At 44.2% G+C, this 12,614-nt stretch overlaps 1 protein-coding gene and 1 long non-coding RNA gene across 3 annotated transcripts in view; both read left to right on the forward strand.

The window, feature by feature from the left end:
* The window catches only part of LOC103370050 (multidrug resistance-associated protein 4-like), a 29,076-nt gene extending 21,213 nt beyond the window's left edge, over positions 1-7,863 (forward strand). Inside the window, exons 21-22 of the mRNA XM_008298952.1 lie at positions 725-819; positions 7,668-7,863. Coding sequence (XP_008297174.1) covers positions 725-819; positions 7,668-7,863 — 291 coding nt within the window. The remainder of the gene's footprint in view (positions 1-724; positions 820-7,667) is intronic.
* Positions 7,864-8,091: 228 nt separating this feature from the next.
* Positions 8,092-12,410, forward strand: LOC103370048 (uncharacterized). Of its 2 annotated transcripts, XR_520863.1 has the most exons (8): positions 8,092-8,176; positions 9,530-9,640; positions 9,752-9,885; positions 9,974-10,089; positions 10,394-10,467; positions 11,057-11,131; positions 11,595-11,995; positions 12,360-12,410. It is a non-coding gene; the product is annotated as an uncharacterized LOC103370048 (long non-coding RNA). The 2 variants fall into 2 exon arrangements; XR_520864.1 differs by lacking the exon at positions 12,360-12,410 and having other exon boundaries at positions 9,977-10,089; positions 11,595-12,352.
* Positions 12,411-12,614: the final 204 nt, after the last annotated feature.

Consider the following 12,614-nt stretch of genomic DNA (forward strand, 5'->3'; position numbering starts at 1 on the left):
GTGGCGACACATTATTGTTTGGTTTCTTTTCTGATTGCCTATAAGCTAATGTGTTGAAGGTGGATCTTAATCCAAAACACTTTCATGAATTCCTCCTCACAGTCAACTAGCTTGTAATCTGTTTGGTCCAATCCCAATCGCCCCCTACAACCTTGATTATAGTCTGGTGTAGACGCCGATGGACGTGTAGTTGTTTGATTTTTTTGCAATTTTCCAGTCTGCTTTAAAGACTCTGTGAAGTGCATGTGCAGTAATTCATGCACTCGGCTGCAGCGTACCTGCACTATTCCCCTTGTAGACATGGATGCTAAGGATGTGTGCGAAGGGGTTCGCGTGAACTCTTGCGAACTTGGGGAGATGACACAATTTATGTCACATGTACTCATGTACTTTCAGCATAACGCCACCCAAAGCACTCAACGCTCTGACTTCACTGACATCACGTGGTATGAATGCAAGCCTGCAAGGACTGGAACTAATATACATCGGAATGGGACACTATTTTGCAACATACCTATCACATTACATTGACAGCAATGAAGCCCATTTTGTACTGTTGAGGGTTTGGGACTCATTTAAATTTTTTGACTTTTTTCCACAGCCAAGGCAGTTAGGAAAAAACTTTTATTAAATTTTATTTTTGATTAAATGGTGGAGTGTTGTCTAAATTTTAGCATTTGGGTGTGCCCTATGTGTCTTAAGCCTCCACTGTTTTTGAGTGCAGGACCTGGAGCTGCTCCCAGATGGAGATAGGACACTGATCGGGGACAGAGGAGCCACGCTCAGCGGGGGACAGAAAGCTCGGATTAACCTGGCCAGGTACGAGGACGGTCACAGCGACAGTTGTGAGCAGAAGACCAAGTATATTCTGGACATAATACGTTTCCAGTTATTCCTTTACTTCTTAATTTTCTATGATGGAATGACTGAAGTGTTTTGGTCCTTTCATTGGTTTATGACAGGTTTTTTAAAAAATATAACCAAATCTACTGGGTCGAAAATATACAGCAATGCTAATATTTGANGACAGGTAACCAGTCTATCACAGGGCTACACTTAGAGACAGACAACCAAGCACACTCACATTCACACCTACGGACAATTTACAATCACCAATTAAAGTTTTTCAAAATGTTTATCTCAAATTTTACAACCATCTATGTAAACATTTCATTTTAGTAGATGAGCGACGGTCGAGCAGAAATCGTTCTAAAAATGTGATAATTTGAGATGGAATGAGCTTTTTTTTTTCCCTCCACGTTTCCACAGGCAGCAGAGCAACCAGCGGTCCTGACAACCTGAGTCCAGCGAGGCAGGACCGACGGCTCCACCGGACTCCAGATGTAAGTAGTGCCTGAGAAACCTGAGGCCTTCCATCACATTCAGGAACAGGAGGACGGCACCGTTGCCAGCATTTATTTGAGTGACTGCGGTGCACTCCTGAGCCACCCACTTTAAAACCTTTTTCAGACACGGGATGTCGCTGCGTCAACGGTCACATTTTGTGATTCAGACTTTGGTTGCCTTCTGTTCATGTTCCTCACAGCTTCATTCAGACATGCCAACCACAGCGACAAGAGAGGTCAGAGAAATCTTTGTCAGCGTACAGCCATACTTCTGTGCGATAGTACGACGAAAATCACCTACTTATCCACGATGGTGCTAAAAAACAAAAGAAGGATATTATGTACAGTTTGTCATTCATGTGAGATGAGACGACACAGCAAGTCCTGTGTGGTTCTTAATAATACATTAACAGACAGAGGAGACAGTCTAAACTACTTGTATCTTATTAAACTATTTAAATAACTAACAGCTTTGTTGAAATGTAGAAGAATAGAATAGAATAAAACTTTATCGCTCCCTTCGGTGCAAACCTCAGGGAAATTGTTGTACTAGAAAAACAACACAACACCAACAAAAAGGTGTCGTCCTGTCTCCATGTGCTATTTTATTATTATAAGAGTTAACGAAGGTACCGTTACCTCTCATATGGATCCTGCTGCTGTATGATGCTGCAGGTTTCTCCACAAAAACCTCCTCCAATCAGCTTCCTGTTGACAGAATACATTCGTTATCGTGAAGCGTTATTAATCCAGGCTGTTAGCATCTGTTTTGTATTTATGGACAGTTCATTTTGTTGTGTGACAGATTTTAAATTGTACAGCAGCGTGAGTGAAAAGGGGGTTGTGTGATGTCGGTGCACAAACTGTGTCTTTGGTGCTGAAAGGCCTTGAACTAAATCACCCGACACGACTCCAAGCACCCGGGCTTGTGCGTTAATGCGACAGCGTGGAGTTCAGACTCTGACCGAGCAAGATTCTGTTACGGAAACATGACCAGGGTCGTCAGATAAATGGATAGAGCGCACGTCTGAAAGGGGCTCAACTGGACTACAATGGACTCCCACTCAGAGCTCTCAGTAGCCTGCGTGAGCAGCAGGATCCTCCAGGACCCTCAAAGCTCTGGTCCCAGTGTGAGGCTCCCCTCAGGACGTCGGCTCGGCTGTCCTGGATGCAGAGGAGAGCAACCTTTATACCCAGGGCTGTTCAGCTCCTTAACTCCACACTGGACCCACCTGCTCAACCTGCCTGTGGTCCCCCTTTGCATGGTGACCTTGCGTATGCCATGCATCACAGACATGCACCTGCACCTCACACTACTTATCTGTTTCTTAAGTTGCCCCCAGGGAACAAATAAAGTATTTTAAATTAAATTGTAAGGTGGCTACTTGCCACCTCAGGGGCGGCATAATGCTGCTAGATAACTCTGATTGTAAAGAAACTGAAAGCATCGTTCCTCATTTTGGGAAATCTACGTATTGCTTACAGATGGTTTAATGAGAAGATTGATGCCACTCTTATGTGCACTTTTGATATATGGAGCAACAACTGGATGACAGTTTAGTATAAAAGCTACTGGGGCTGAAGGAAATTAAACACATCCACTCATGTTAAACGGATGTGAACACGTCCCACCAGCTGATCTCAGGATGGATTTTTTTGTCATTCTCTGTTGTGTTCTGTTGTATTGAAGTCAGTGTGCTTTGGATGGTTCTGGTGCTGCTGGAATGTTCCTCTTCTGCCGAGCCGTCTTGTACAAGTTAATACCAAACATGCTGCTCTGAGCTGATTAAAGCAAACCAAAGAATGTGCTCCTGATCTTCATCTGGTTTCCTGGAATGTTCTTTGGCAAAGTTTAATGTTGTTATTTTGTGCTCTTTTTTTTTGAACGCTGCCCGTAGAAGCTGACATTATGTCCATCACACTGTCATCAGAAGTTCACTCTGAAGCAGCTGCTCACCTGTTTTTCACCTGCTAGCTGTTGCTACAGCTGATTTGTAGTTGCTCACCCATCCTCCTGTATTCTTTCCCATCTTTGTGAAGTCTCACAATCAGATTTTTATCAGCATCAGTCCCATCTTGTCCGATGTATGTGACTGGAGACTGTAAAGTGTCACAAAGTGTTTGTCATGATACCCTGTTGTTCCTCGTTGACCCCCCACAGTGCTCGCTGCCCAAGCCAATGCCTCAATGTGTTGCTACAGTATTAAAGAGTAAACTGCTCCACCTGTCGGCCCAGACAGGTATTACATCTAACTATTATCTGCCATGCATGGAGAGAAAACAGTGTTTTGATGTCTTTTCCAGCTTGTGGAGCCGCGCTGCACCCAACCAGAGCTTTACAACAGGGTTTGTGACCACTTTTGTAACATTAGGAAACAGCCTGGGTGCAGAAGTTTTTTTTTTTTTTCATATACTGGATTGATTTTAATAAATTGATTGTACCTGATGTGTGTACTATCTTGGAAAATGGTATCAAACTGGGAGTGTGTGAACCCTGGACAGGTCGTCAGTCCATCACAGGGCCAGCACAGAGAGGCAGACAGACACTCACACCTACAGCCAACTGAGAATCACCAGTGAACCGCAGCAGGTTCATTTGGGAAGCCGAAGCACCTGGTGAAAACCCAGGCTCACCGAGGGAACATGCAAACTGCAGCCAGAAAGACCAACCCAGAACTCGATGAAGACAGGAATTCACTTTTTAAATTTCACTTTCGACTCCCATGATTTATCTTTTTGACAGGTAAGGACACATGATTACTCATTTAACCGTTCATTTTAAAACTGATTAATGGAGCATTTAAAAAGCAGTTTGCAACCATGTGGAGTGTATGATTTTACCTTTGTAACGTGTTGTGTTTGGCCTGCAGCACTGGACCAAGAAAGAGCTGTTCAGAGGTCAGTCTTGTGCTTAGTTTGTCTAATTCTGCAAGATGCTGCAACAATCTCAATCTGCCTCGCGCTCCCTGGATCAAGGGTCATTTGGGAGAATGTTTAAATACTAGAAGTGCTCGTGTCAGCTTCACTCGGCTGAGTTAAAGCAAAACTCGAGCAGTAATTTGTTTGCACGAAGAACGACTCAAAACATAATTATAACAGGACCTAAATGTACTCCAGAATCATTTTCCAGTGGTTTGCATATTGTAGTATTACCACATATTTGTTGTTCCACAGTTTAAATCACTGAACTCACATCATCTGTCAAACTGCTGTTAAATTCTCTCATCTGACTTATAAAATAAAATAAGACACCAAAGCATCATCCCAGCTGCTGGACTTATTTTATATCCAATCTCACTGAACCTTTTTTCTCTTCAACCTCTGCAGGTATTTCTTGAACTTCCAGGGTGTGGCCGCAAGCTGTTGTCTCAAACATCTCCTCTTTGGTGTGTCATGTTCTGTTTTTTAATTATAGTTTTTGGGGGTTTTTTTCACCCTCTGGGTTCATTACATCCCAGTCAGACAGGTTCTCTCGTTCACACACCTCAGCTTGTGTCACCCAAGTGATCTCCGTAGATGTGATCATGTTCCTTTATATTCATCCCTGTTTTCCTGACAGCCCTGTGATGTTGCAGCTCTGAGACACAGAAGTGATGCCACCAATGATTTCCTTTCAGGCCATGCAAGCCTGAAGTGGCTGCTTCTCCTCCTGCTGCTGACATCTGGGAACAGTCAACCCAGTCCCGGCCCAGATCTCGGTCCACTCAGCCGACCTGTGTCTCCTGATTTGCAGTCGACTCTTTTTGCCACCGTCATGGGTCTCATGCATGTAAATAGCCTCCTGCTCCATCCAGCTGAGCTGACTGCATATGTTATCACTGCTAATCCTGACATTGTCTCTGCATGAAAAACTGAAAGAACTTTTCCCGATTTGCAGAAAGTGTCAGCGTCATATCTGTTGCAGGGACGGACCGACATGTTGTCTGGAAGAAAAAAAAAGAGGTGCATCAAAGATTTTACTGCTGCTGAGTTTGAAATAGTGTTTGCAGAATAAATGGTTCTTGTCCTGCACAACTAAAGCTTCATGTAAAGAAGAAGCAGTTTTATTAAGGCCTTTTAAACTACTTTGAATGGGCCAAGAGATAAAGAATGCTGCCTTTCATAACACTCTTAATGAGTTTAGAGACAGAACAGATTGTAGCTGCTTTTTTGTTTGGTTTTTTTTGGTCTTGTTATCTTGAGCTGAGAACTGAGGTCGATGTTTTCATTTGGCTTCAGTCCCTCTTTCTGTCTCACTCCCTTCAGCCTGAGGACCGTCCCACCTTCTGTGGAGCTCTTATTAAACAGTGTTTGTGTTATAGCACCTTTTCCCAGACATTCAATGTGAGAAGCAGTTTCCAGGAACACATGAGGTGTTGAAGCTATTTGTAAAACCTTCTCTACTCGTCTGCACCTCTGAACTTCCTGTTGCATGAGATGTTGCATTCATTTCACTTGGACAAAACCACAGCGCGGCCTCTACATGAGCTCAATACATCTGCGCAACCTTCTCAGGTGGATCTTGATCTATAAGGGGAGAAGTGCTTGCAGATGTGCACGGTTTGGTGCACGCACACTTTCAGTGTGGATTCCACACAATGATTTATAAATGAGGCCTCTGTTCTATTGCTGCTCTCCTGCTATCCGTCTGGTCTCCACTCATTCCCAACCGGTCGAGGCAGATGGCTGCCTTTCCTGGTTCTGATTCTCCTTTCCTGGTTCTGTCGGAGGATTTTTCCCCTTTCTTCCTTTTTGGTTTGGTTTCCGACTGCTTGCTCAGAGGGAGTCCAAAGGCAGCTCTGGCTTGTTGGGTTCTGTTTAACTTGGTGAGGTTGAGCGCTGTGAGATGACATATGTTGTAAACTGCGCCATAGAAATACAATTAAATTGAACTGATGACTGTACATGTTCTGTGTCGTTGGAAAATTGCTCAATTTGTTGCTAAAGAGCCATTAGGCAGCAGATCGAGGCGAGGTCATTATTTAGTGATTAACTTTTGATGGGAATGTGCCCGAGCAGCCGTGTTATTGCTTATTCATTATCCCAACAGTACCTGATCTTGTCTGGTCCCCCTCCCTCCCCACAGGGGTAAGCTAATAGTCCTCAATCATTTGTAAGTACATAATGTCTCCTGCTCCTGGGAGAGATGTTCAGCCAACTTCTCACCTACAAACCCTAAAGAAACAACCAGAGACTGGGCTGACCGGGGCGGCTGTACCGAAGGGAAACTTTGGCATCACGGGAAATGTAAAATCCAGTAGTTTTGGTGTTTGATCTTTTATCCATTAAAAAATAAAAATCTGTCTCAAAAGAGTCCCTATGTCATGACCCCCCAGCTCTCGCCTGTCTGCATCTCAGCACACAATCAAGGACAATCAGCCACACCTGCGACTCTGGACTCACCTGCACACAATCACCAGAGCTCCTATAAAGACTCTGTTCTCTCCAGAGCTGTTCCTGCTGCTTGTCTCTGCTCCGTCTCCAGCCTGCATCCACCCAGCCAGCTTTCTCCTGCCGCTGCTTCCACCCTGGATCCCCTGAGCCTGTCCCTGGTTTGGTCCCCTTTTGTGAGTATTCCTGTTTTTTTGAGAAGCTTAGTTTTTTTTCATCTTTGAATTCATTAGGTTTTTCCCCCTCTGTTCTTCGTTTGGCGTTTTCCCTGGTTGTTGTCGCTGGTTTTTAGTCTGGTTTATCCCGTTCTGTTTTCCACTCGGTGAAGTTTGCACTTTTGTATCAGTTTGCTGTTTTGCTTCTGGTTTATTAAATCCTTTTTTCACTTAAACCTGCTTGTCTGCCTGATCTGTGTCCACACCTGGGTTCCTCGATTTATTTATTTATCCCCCCATGACAGTATGGTCTGGCCAGAACTGAACCCAGCAGACACAGAACCCGGCTCGGTGTGACCGGAGATGTTCGTCTCGCGGCCACCATGTGGCGCTGTGTCAGTCTTGTCACCTTTGATTAGTGGGCGGCACCGTGCGTCTTTAAAAGCGGATGTGTTTGGGCCTCCTGACCTCTTCCTTCCATCTCCGGTGGAGGTTTGGCGGCCCGCTGGTTGCAGGTGGCCCACTTCCTCCGTGCAGGTGAGTTGCTCTGCGCTCTTGGATTGTCTGGTAGACGCATAAAATGCGCTCATTTTGCTTCGGCATGCGGAGCTGCTGGCTGTCGGTTCTGTTGGACGCTGTGCGCACTGCTGGATGTCCGCTCCAGGACGGTGATTCACAGTCTGGCCAGAATTTAACCCAGCGGACACAGAACCCGGCTCTGGTTCATCTCTGCTCCCCATGCCGATCCAGCAGGCTGTAACCAGCCAGGGTGCTTTAATGATTGTCACCCAACCAGCCTGCTGGTTCTGTCAGGTCATGAGCTGACCACACCAACACCCAGGGAAGAACCTGAACCTGCTCCCTTGGACTCCAAGCTTCCTGTCCCCGAGCAGTTCGCCGCCGCCTCCGTTCCTGTTCTGTTCCCGAGGGGGACGCCGCCCCTGTTCCTGATTCCGAGCTGGTCCCCACCACCTCTGTTCCCAAGCAGGTAGACGCCTCCGTCCCTGTCCCCGATCCTGAGCTGGTCGCTGCCTCTGATCCTGAGGTAAGATTTCTTCAAGTCTTTGTCCTACATAGATACTAAATTCAGAACAAACTGTTCAGAACCATAAACTAAAACCTTGTTCTTCTTGCAGTGAGCTGATTGTTCTTGTCTGCAGGAGTTTTCTGAGCTTTGTTCCACCTTCAGCCAGCAGGAGGCGCCTCCTGGTTTGGATGGGAGGAAGTAGAGGTGGATCAGCTGATGCTGGTTGGGTTTGTTGTTGCTGTCCAGTGGATTCAGGATGCAGGACTCTGTGAATCCAGGTGAGCTGAATCGGTTCATGAACACTGCAGATGGTCTGAAAGCATCAAATGTGACGATCAGACAACAGTTGAGTGGTTTCTGGAAGCAGATACAAACCAAAGCGGCTTTATTCTGGGCCGTCTGCGCTCTGTCATGTTGAGTTGATCTGAACTCATGATTACAGGCTCAGCTTTTAGTTTTGAGGCTCAAACAGAAGCTGGTTTTGAAGGTTTTCTCCATGAATTGGTTGAAGATTCTCTCTCTGGATGTTGTCATGTTTGATGCTCTCATTTAAAACCAGATGATCCACGTAGACGACATGTTTAGTCCCAGTATCATCAGGAAACATGAATGTGTCATAACGACACAAATATCGTCAAACATTTAACAAAGTGAGTCTTTTTGCCTTGAACTGCATTTTGAAACATTAAAATGTTCAAAAGTTAGAAATACAAACAGCAGACTAAGACTGAGGGATTTCTTGAAAAGGCTTTAAAAAGCAGCTTTGTTTCTCAGATCATCAACACAACCAACGTGTTGTTCCAGCTCAGATCACCAAATGATCGTCCACATCACCTGGAAAAACTGAGGTGCTCACTGGAACCAAGTCGTTCTTTGCTGTGATGCAATAAAAAAAAGCTTTTAGTTCCACAAAGAACTTTTTAGAAAGAAGTTTGTCAAAGAGGTGCCTTGAAAAGTGATTCCCTGAGGTCTGGTGCTGGTTCTTTAAGAATCTATTTAAGATGTTTCCTGGTTCCATTTTCATATAAGAACTTAATAGTTGTTCAGGTCATTTTTAAGCCAAAAGCAGTCAAACGTAAGAATTCTCAGCATTTCTGCGTCTCTTCCATGAGAAGCCGTTTAATGTTTTGGGTTCTGGACTGTTGGGCCACTGCCTAACATCACGTTACCAGAGGCCAGCTTGAAATTTGTGTTGAGCGCTTACAGGCTAAATGAGAAAATAATCTGCATAGTGATGAATATATGTTTAGTTGCAGCACTAATTTGATGCTTTTCATTTGTCACTGAAACAACATCTTGTGGACTGACAGTGGTTCATATCTTGTTTCTCGATACTTAGATGAGCAGTTTTTGCCATGACGGACTTCTTTAAGAAAGTTCTTTGTGGATCCACCTGATTTTATTTTGATGAGAACTTGATCATTTAGGTTTATTTTTTTCTTGCCATAGTTTAATGACTGCAGCAGTTGAATGGTACAATACAAGATGGGAACTGTGCTGAACCAAACATTTCATAAATACTGTAAATGTGTGTTTCAGGCACCAACAGAGTTACAGATTGTCATGCAGCCAATCAAGATCCAATGATTCATGATGTCTTGGGTTTGTCTCTTGTCCCTCTTCTCTTCCAGCTGACTGCAAGTATCAGTTTGGTAGCTGCGGAGAGTGTGATCCAACCTCCGGTTGGCGGACCAGATCTGTCTCCAAGCCTCGCCCTGGAACAACCAAAACATAAACCAAAGGTTAGGACTGAAAGGTTCCCTAAAGTTGTACAATCCATCCTGATTGGGTGGTGGATGTGTGGAGCAGATGTGATGATAATCATATTGCTAAGATGAGTTTAACTTCTACAGATGTGTTTGAGGCCGGGTGGGGCTGTCGGACAGGAGAGGACACGCTCACTCTCCTCCACACCTGAGGCTGATTGGTAACTGGCACCAGATAGCACCTGTGCTCCAGCGCCAGTGGATTGTTCCTCCCTCCAGCGGTAACAGGCCAGCCAGCGGTCTACAGAAACTTTGTGCTTGAAGAGTCTTGCTTTGCCTAATTGTGATTGTTGTGTGCGTTTCTACCAGAAGCCTCCCTGGTGGATCGACGCCTTCTGCAGCCAAGCTCCAGCCTCAGCGGTTCTGCCTCCCGGTCCCTTTGGAAACCTTCCCTCCCTCACTCAGCTGCCCTCACATGCTTCCTGGTGTGTTCCTGTCTTCCTGCAACCACAAATAAATACCTCTAAGCTTCTAACCTAAACCCTCTGTTGCATTTTTGTATGCTCACATGGTCACCTTTAGGTCCCTGCTGCTATTGTAGCACAAAGTCTGTGACTCCAGGGTCAGTTTACTTATTCTGTTTGTATATTTCATGGTTCTGGGAGTTAGTTATGCAGATATTGACTGTTTCAAATGCTCAGGTCTGAAAATGCAGGAAATTCTCAAATTGTGGTGATCAGAGTTTTGTGCAACGGTGTTCTAGTGGATGTGCTTGCTGGTGGTTTTCAGGTTGGGCGGGGTCTCCAGATGGGAGAACTCCTGGATAAAGCCTGCCTCCACCTCTGCTCCAGCGTCAGTAGATGGTAACGGGCCAGCAGTGAATTGAGAACGTTGTGTTTCATCTGTGCTCTTTGCCAGAACCTCCCCAGCTCAGCTCAGGTAGCAGAACCCCAGCCTCAGTCCTCTTGTCTCCCAGTCCCCCCAGGATTCCCCTCACTGGCTTCCGCTAGCAACTGTAAAATAAATCCCTCTTTTCTTCACTTCTAAATCCTGATGTGCTTTTTTTTTTTTTTTTTTTTTTTTTTTTTGGATCGATCCCCTTTAAGACTGAACCGTCAACAATTCATACAAAATATTTTAAACAACTTTGTTTTGGCTCCCAAATAACCAGTAAGCCGGCAGCATAGTTCCCTGACTGGTTTGACAGGAACTGAGCCGGTCTCTAACCAGTTACAGTAGACTTTTTGCTGTGGTGGGACTTAAAGGTGACAATGTTGGCTCAGGAAAGGGAGACGTCTTAACTGCAGATTTGAAGATTTTGAGCCTGCAAACACTTTGATCCCGTCTCAGTTGCGTTTTTATTCTCAACTGTCCTCCACACATTTGAAGATGGTTTTTCCATTTCTTACGGACATGCACTTTATGACTGAGTATTGTTTTTGTCTTCTACAGGAAAGAAGAGAAAAGCCGAGGGGGGAACCAGGAACAGGCCGGAGAGACGAGATTCCAGAAAAAAAATCCATCGAGGTGAGAAAAAAACATTCCAGCCTCAGATCTATGAAATGTTGGATAAGAACAGAACAAATGCATAATTATGAGAAAACAATGACTCATCCAAATCACAGAAAAGCAGCTTTAATTTTTGTATTTTCTTTTTAAATCCTTTTTCTGCAGCTTTAATCACATAAATGTAAAAAAAAAAAAAAAAGCTGACATGAAATTACAACTTATCGAGAAAATGGTCAGTTTTAAGTGAAAATGCCACGAACACAATGCAGGCGTTGCCATGGTGCTTGTTGTAGCCAAATTACACTAATGCTGTGTGTGTATGTTGTAAGTGGATGTCTTTGAGGCACTTGGTTGCCAGGGTTACCTGCACACCTGTGGGCACAGGTAGCGATCAGCCAGGCAGAGGCTTGATGAGGGAGACACAGGTGATCAGTGAGTCTGAATGGCTGTTGTTCACATTCTTGTCTTTTTGTATTTCCAGGTCGTGCAGGTGTGGCAGACCGCAGACAAGACTCGGGAAAAGATGAGTGACGTGGCTGCAGCTGTCAAAGAGAAGCAGGAAATGAACGTGTTAAAAGACCAAAGTCACTGTTCGATGATGTTTGTCGACATATTACAGCGATGTGTTTTTCTGACAAACACACTTCACTGACATGTTATGCTATGTTTTCTATGCTAAACAATACTATGATGTATTTTCAACCATATACTGCACCATGATGTTTTTTCAGTGATGCTGTGACATTTTGTAGTGCCTTTGACAACATATGACATGTTTTAAGGACATACTATGACATCATTTTGCTGACAAGCTGTACTATGATGTTTTTGTTTTGATGACCTGTTAATTTGCAAACACGGTATATTGTGGCTTTATCTGCAGTGCTATGACTTTTATTTGAAGACGGACTATAAAAATGGTTTGTTTGTTTTTTATTTGGAGACATACGATCCAAGGCCTTTGATTTATTTTTTTGGCTGACATAGGACACTTCTTCATAGTATGCGTTTCAAGTTTTATCAATGACATACATAACTTGTTTTTTTTTTTCTTTTTCTTCTCCCCCCCCCACTGTTATGGAATCAGCTCCCAGGTTGAGACTGTCTCTGCTTTTAAGGGCTGCTCAGGATCACCTCAGCTGTCCCTCAGTTATTATGTTGATATAACTTCAACAACAGAATCACCCTTGCAGCCTCATATTTGGATGCCCTGTCATTCTTGGTTAGCAAAAACTTGTCATCACAGCACTCTGTATATGATGTTGTCCCACTTTATTAAAAGATATTACATCCTGTTGTCAGTGTCTCTATGTATACATGCTTACCAACAGACACTCGTTTACAAGCTACAAAGACAGCGAGTCACTAATAACTAAAGACCTGAGTGACATACATGCTTATTAAGACACACATTGAGATTTCCTGTAACACACACACATTAACACGTACGGACAGTCATCGTCATGTTTTTCAACTTTGGCAAAATCTTCAGGTGCGTGAA

Source organism: Stegastes partitus, unplaced genomic scaffold (genome assembly GCF_000690725.1).
Source record: "Stegastes partitus isolate 25-593 unplaced genomic scaffold, Stegastes_partitus-1.0.2 Scaffold1362, whole genome shotgun sequence".
Classification (NCBI taxonomy): Eukaryota; Metazoa; Chordata; class Actinopteri; family Pomacentridae; genus Stegastes; species Stegastes partitus.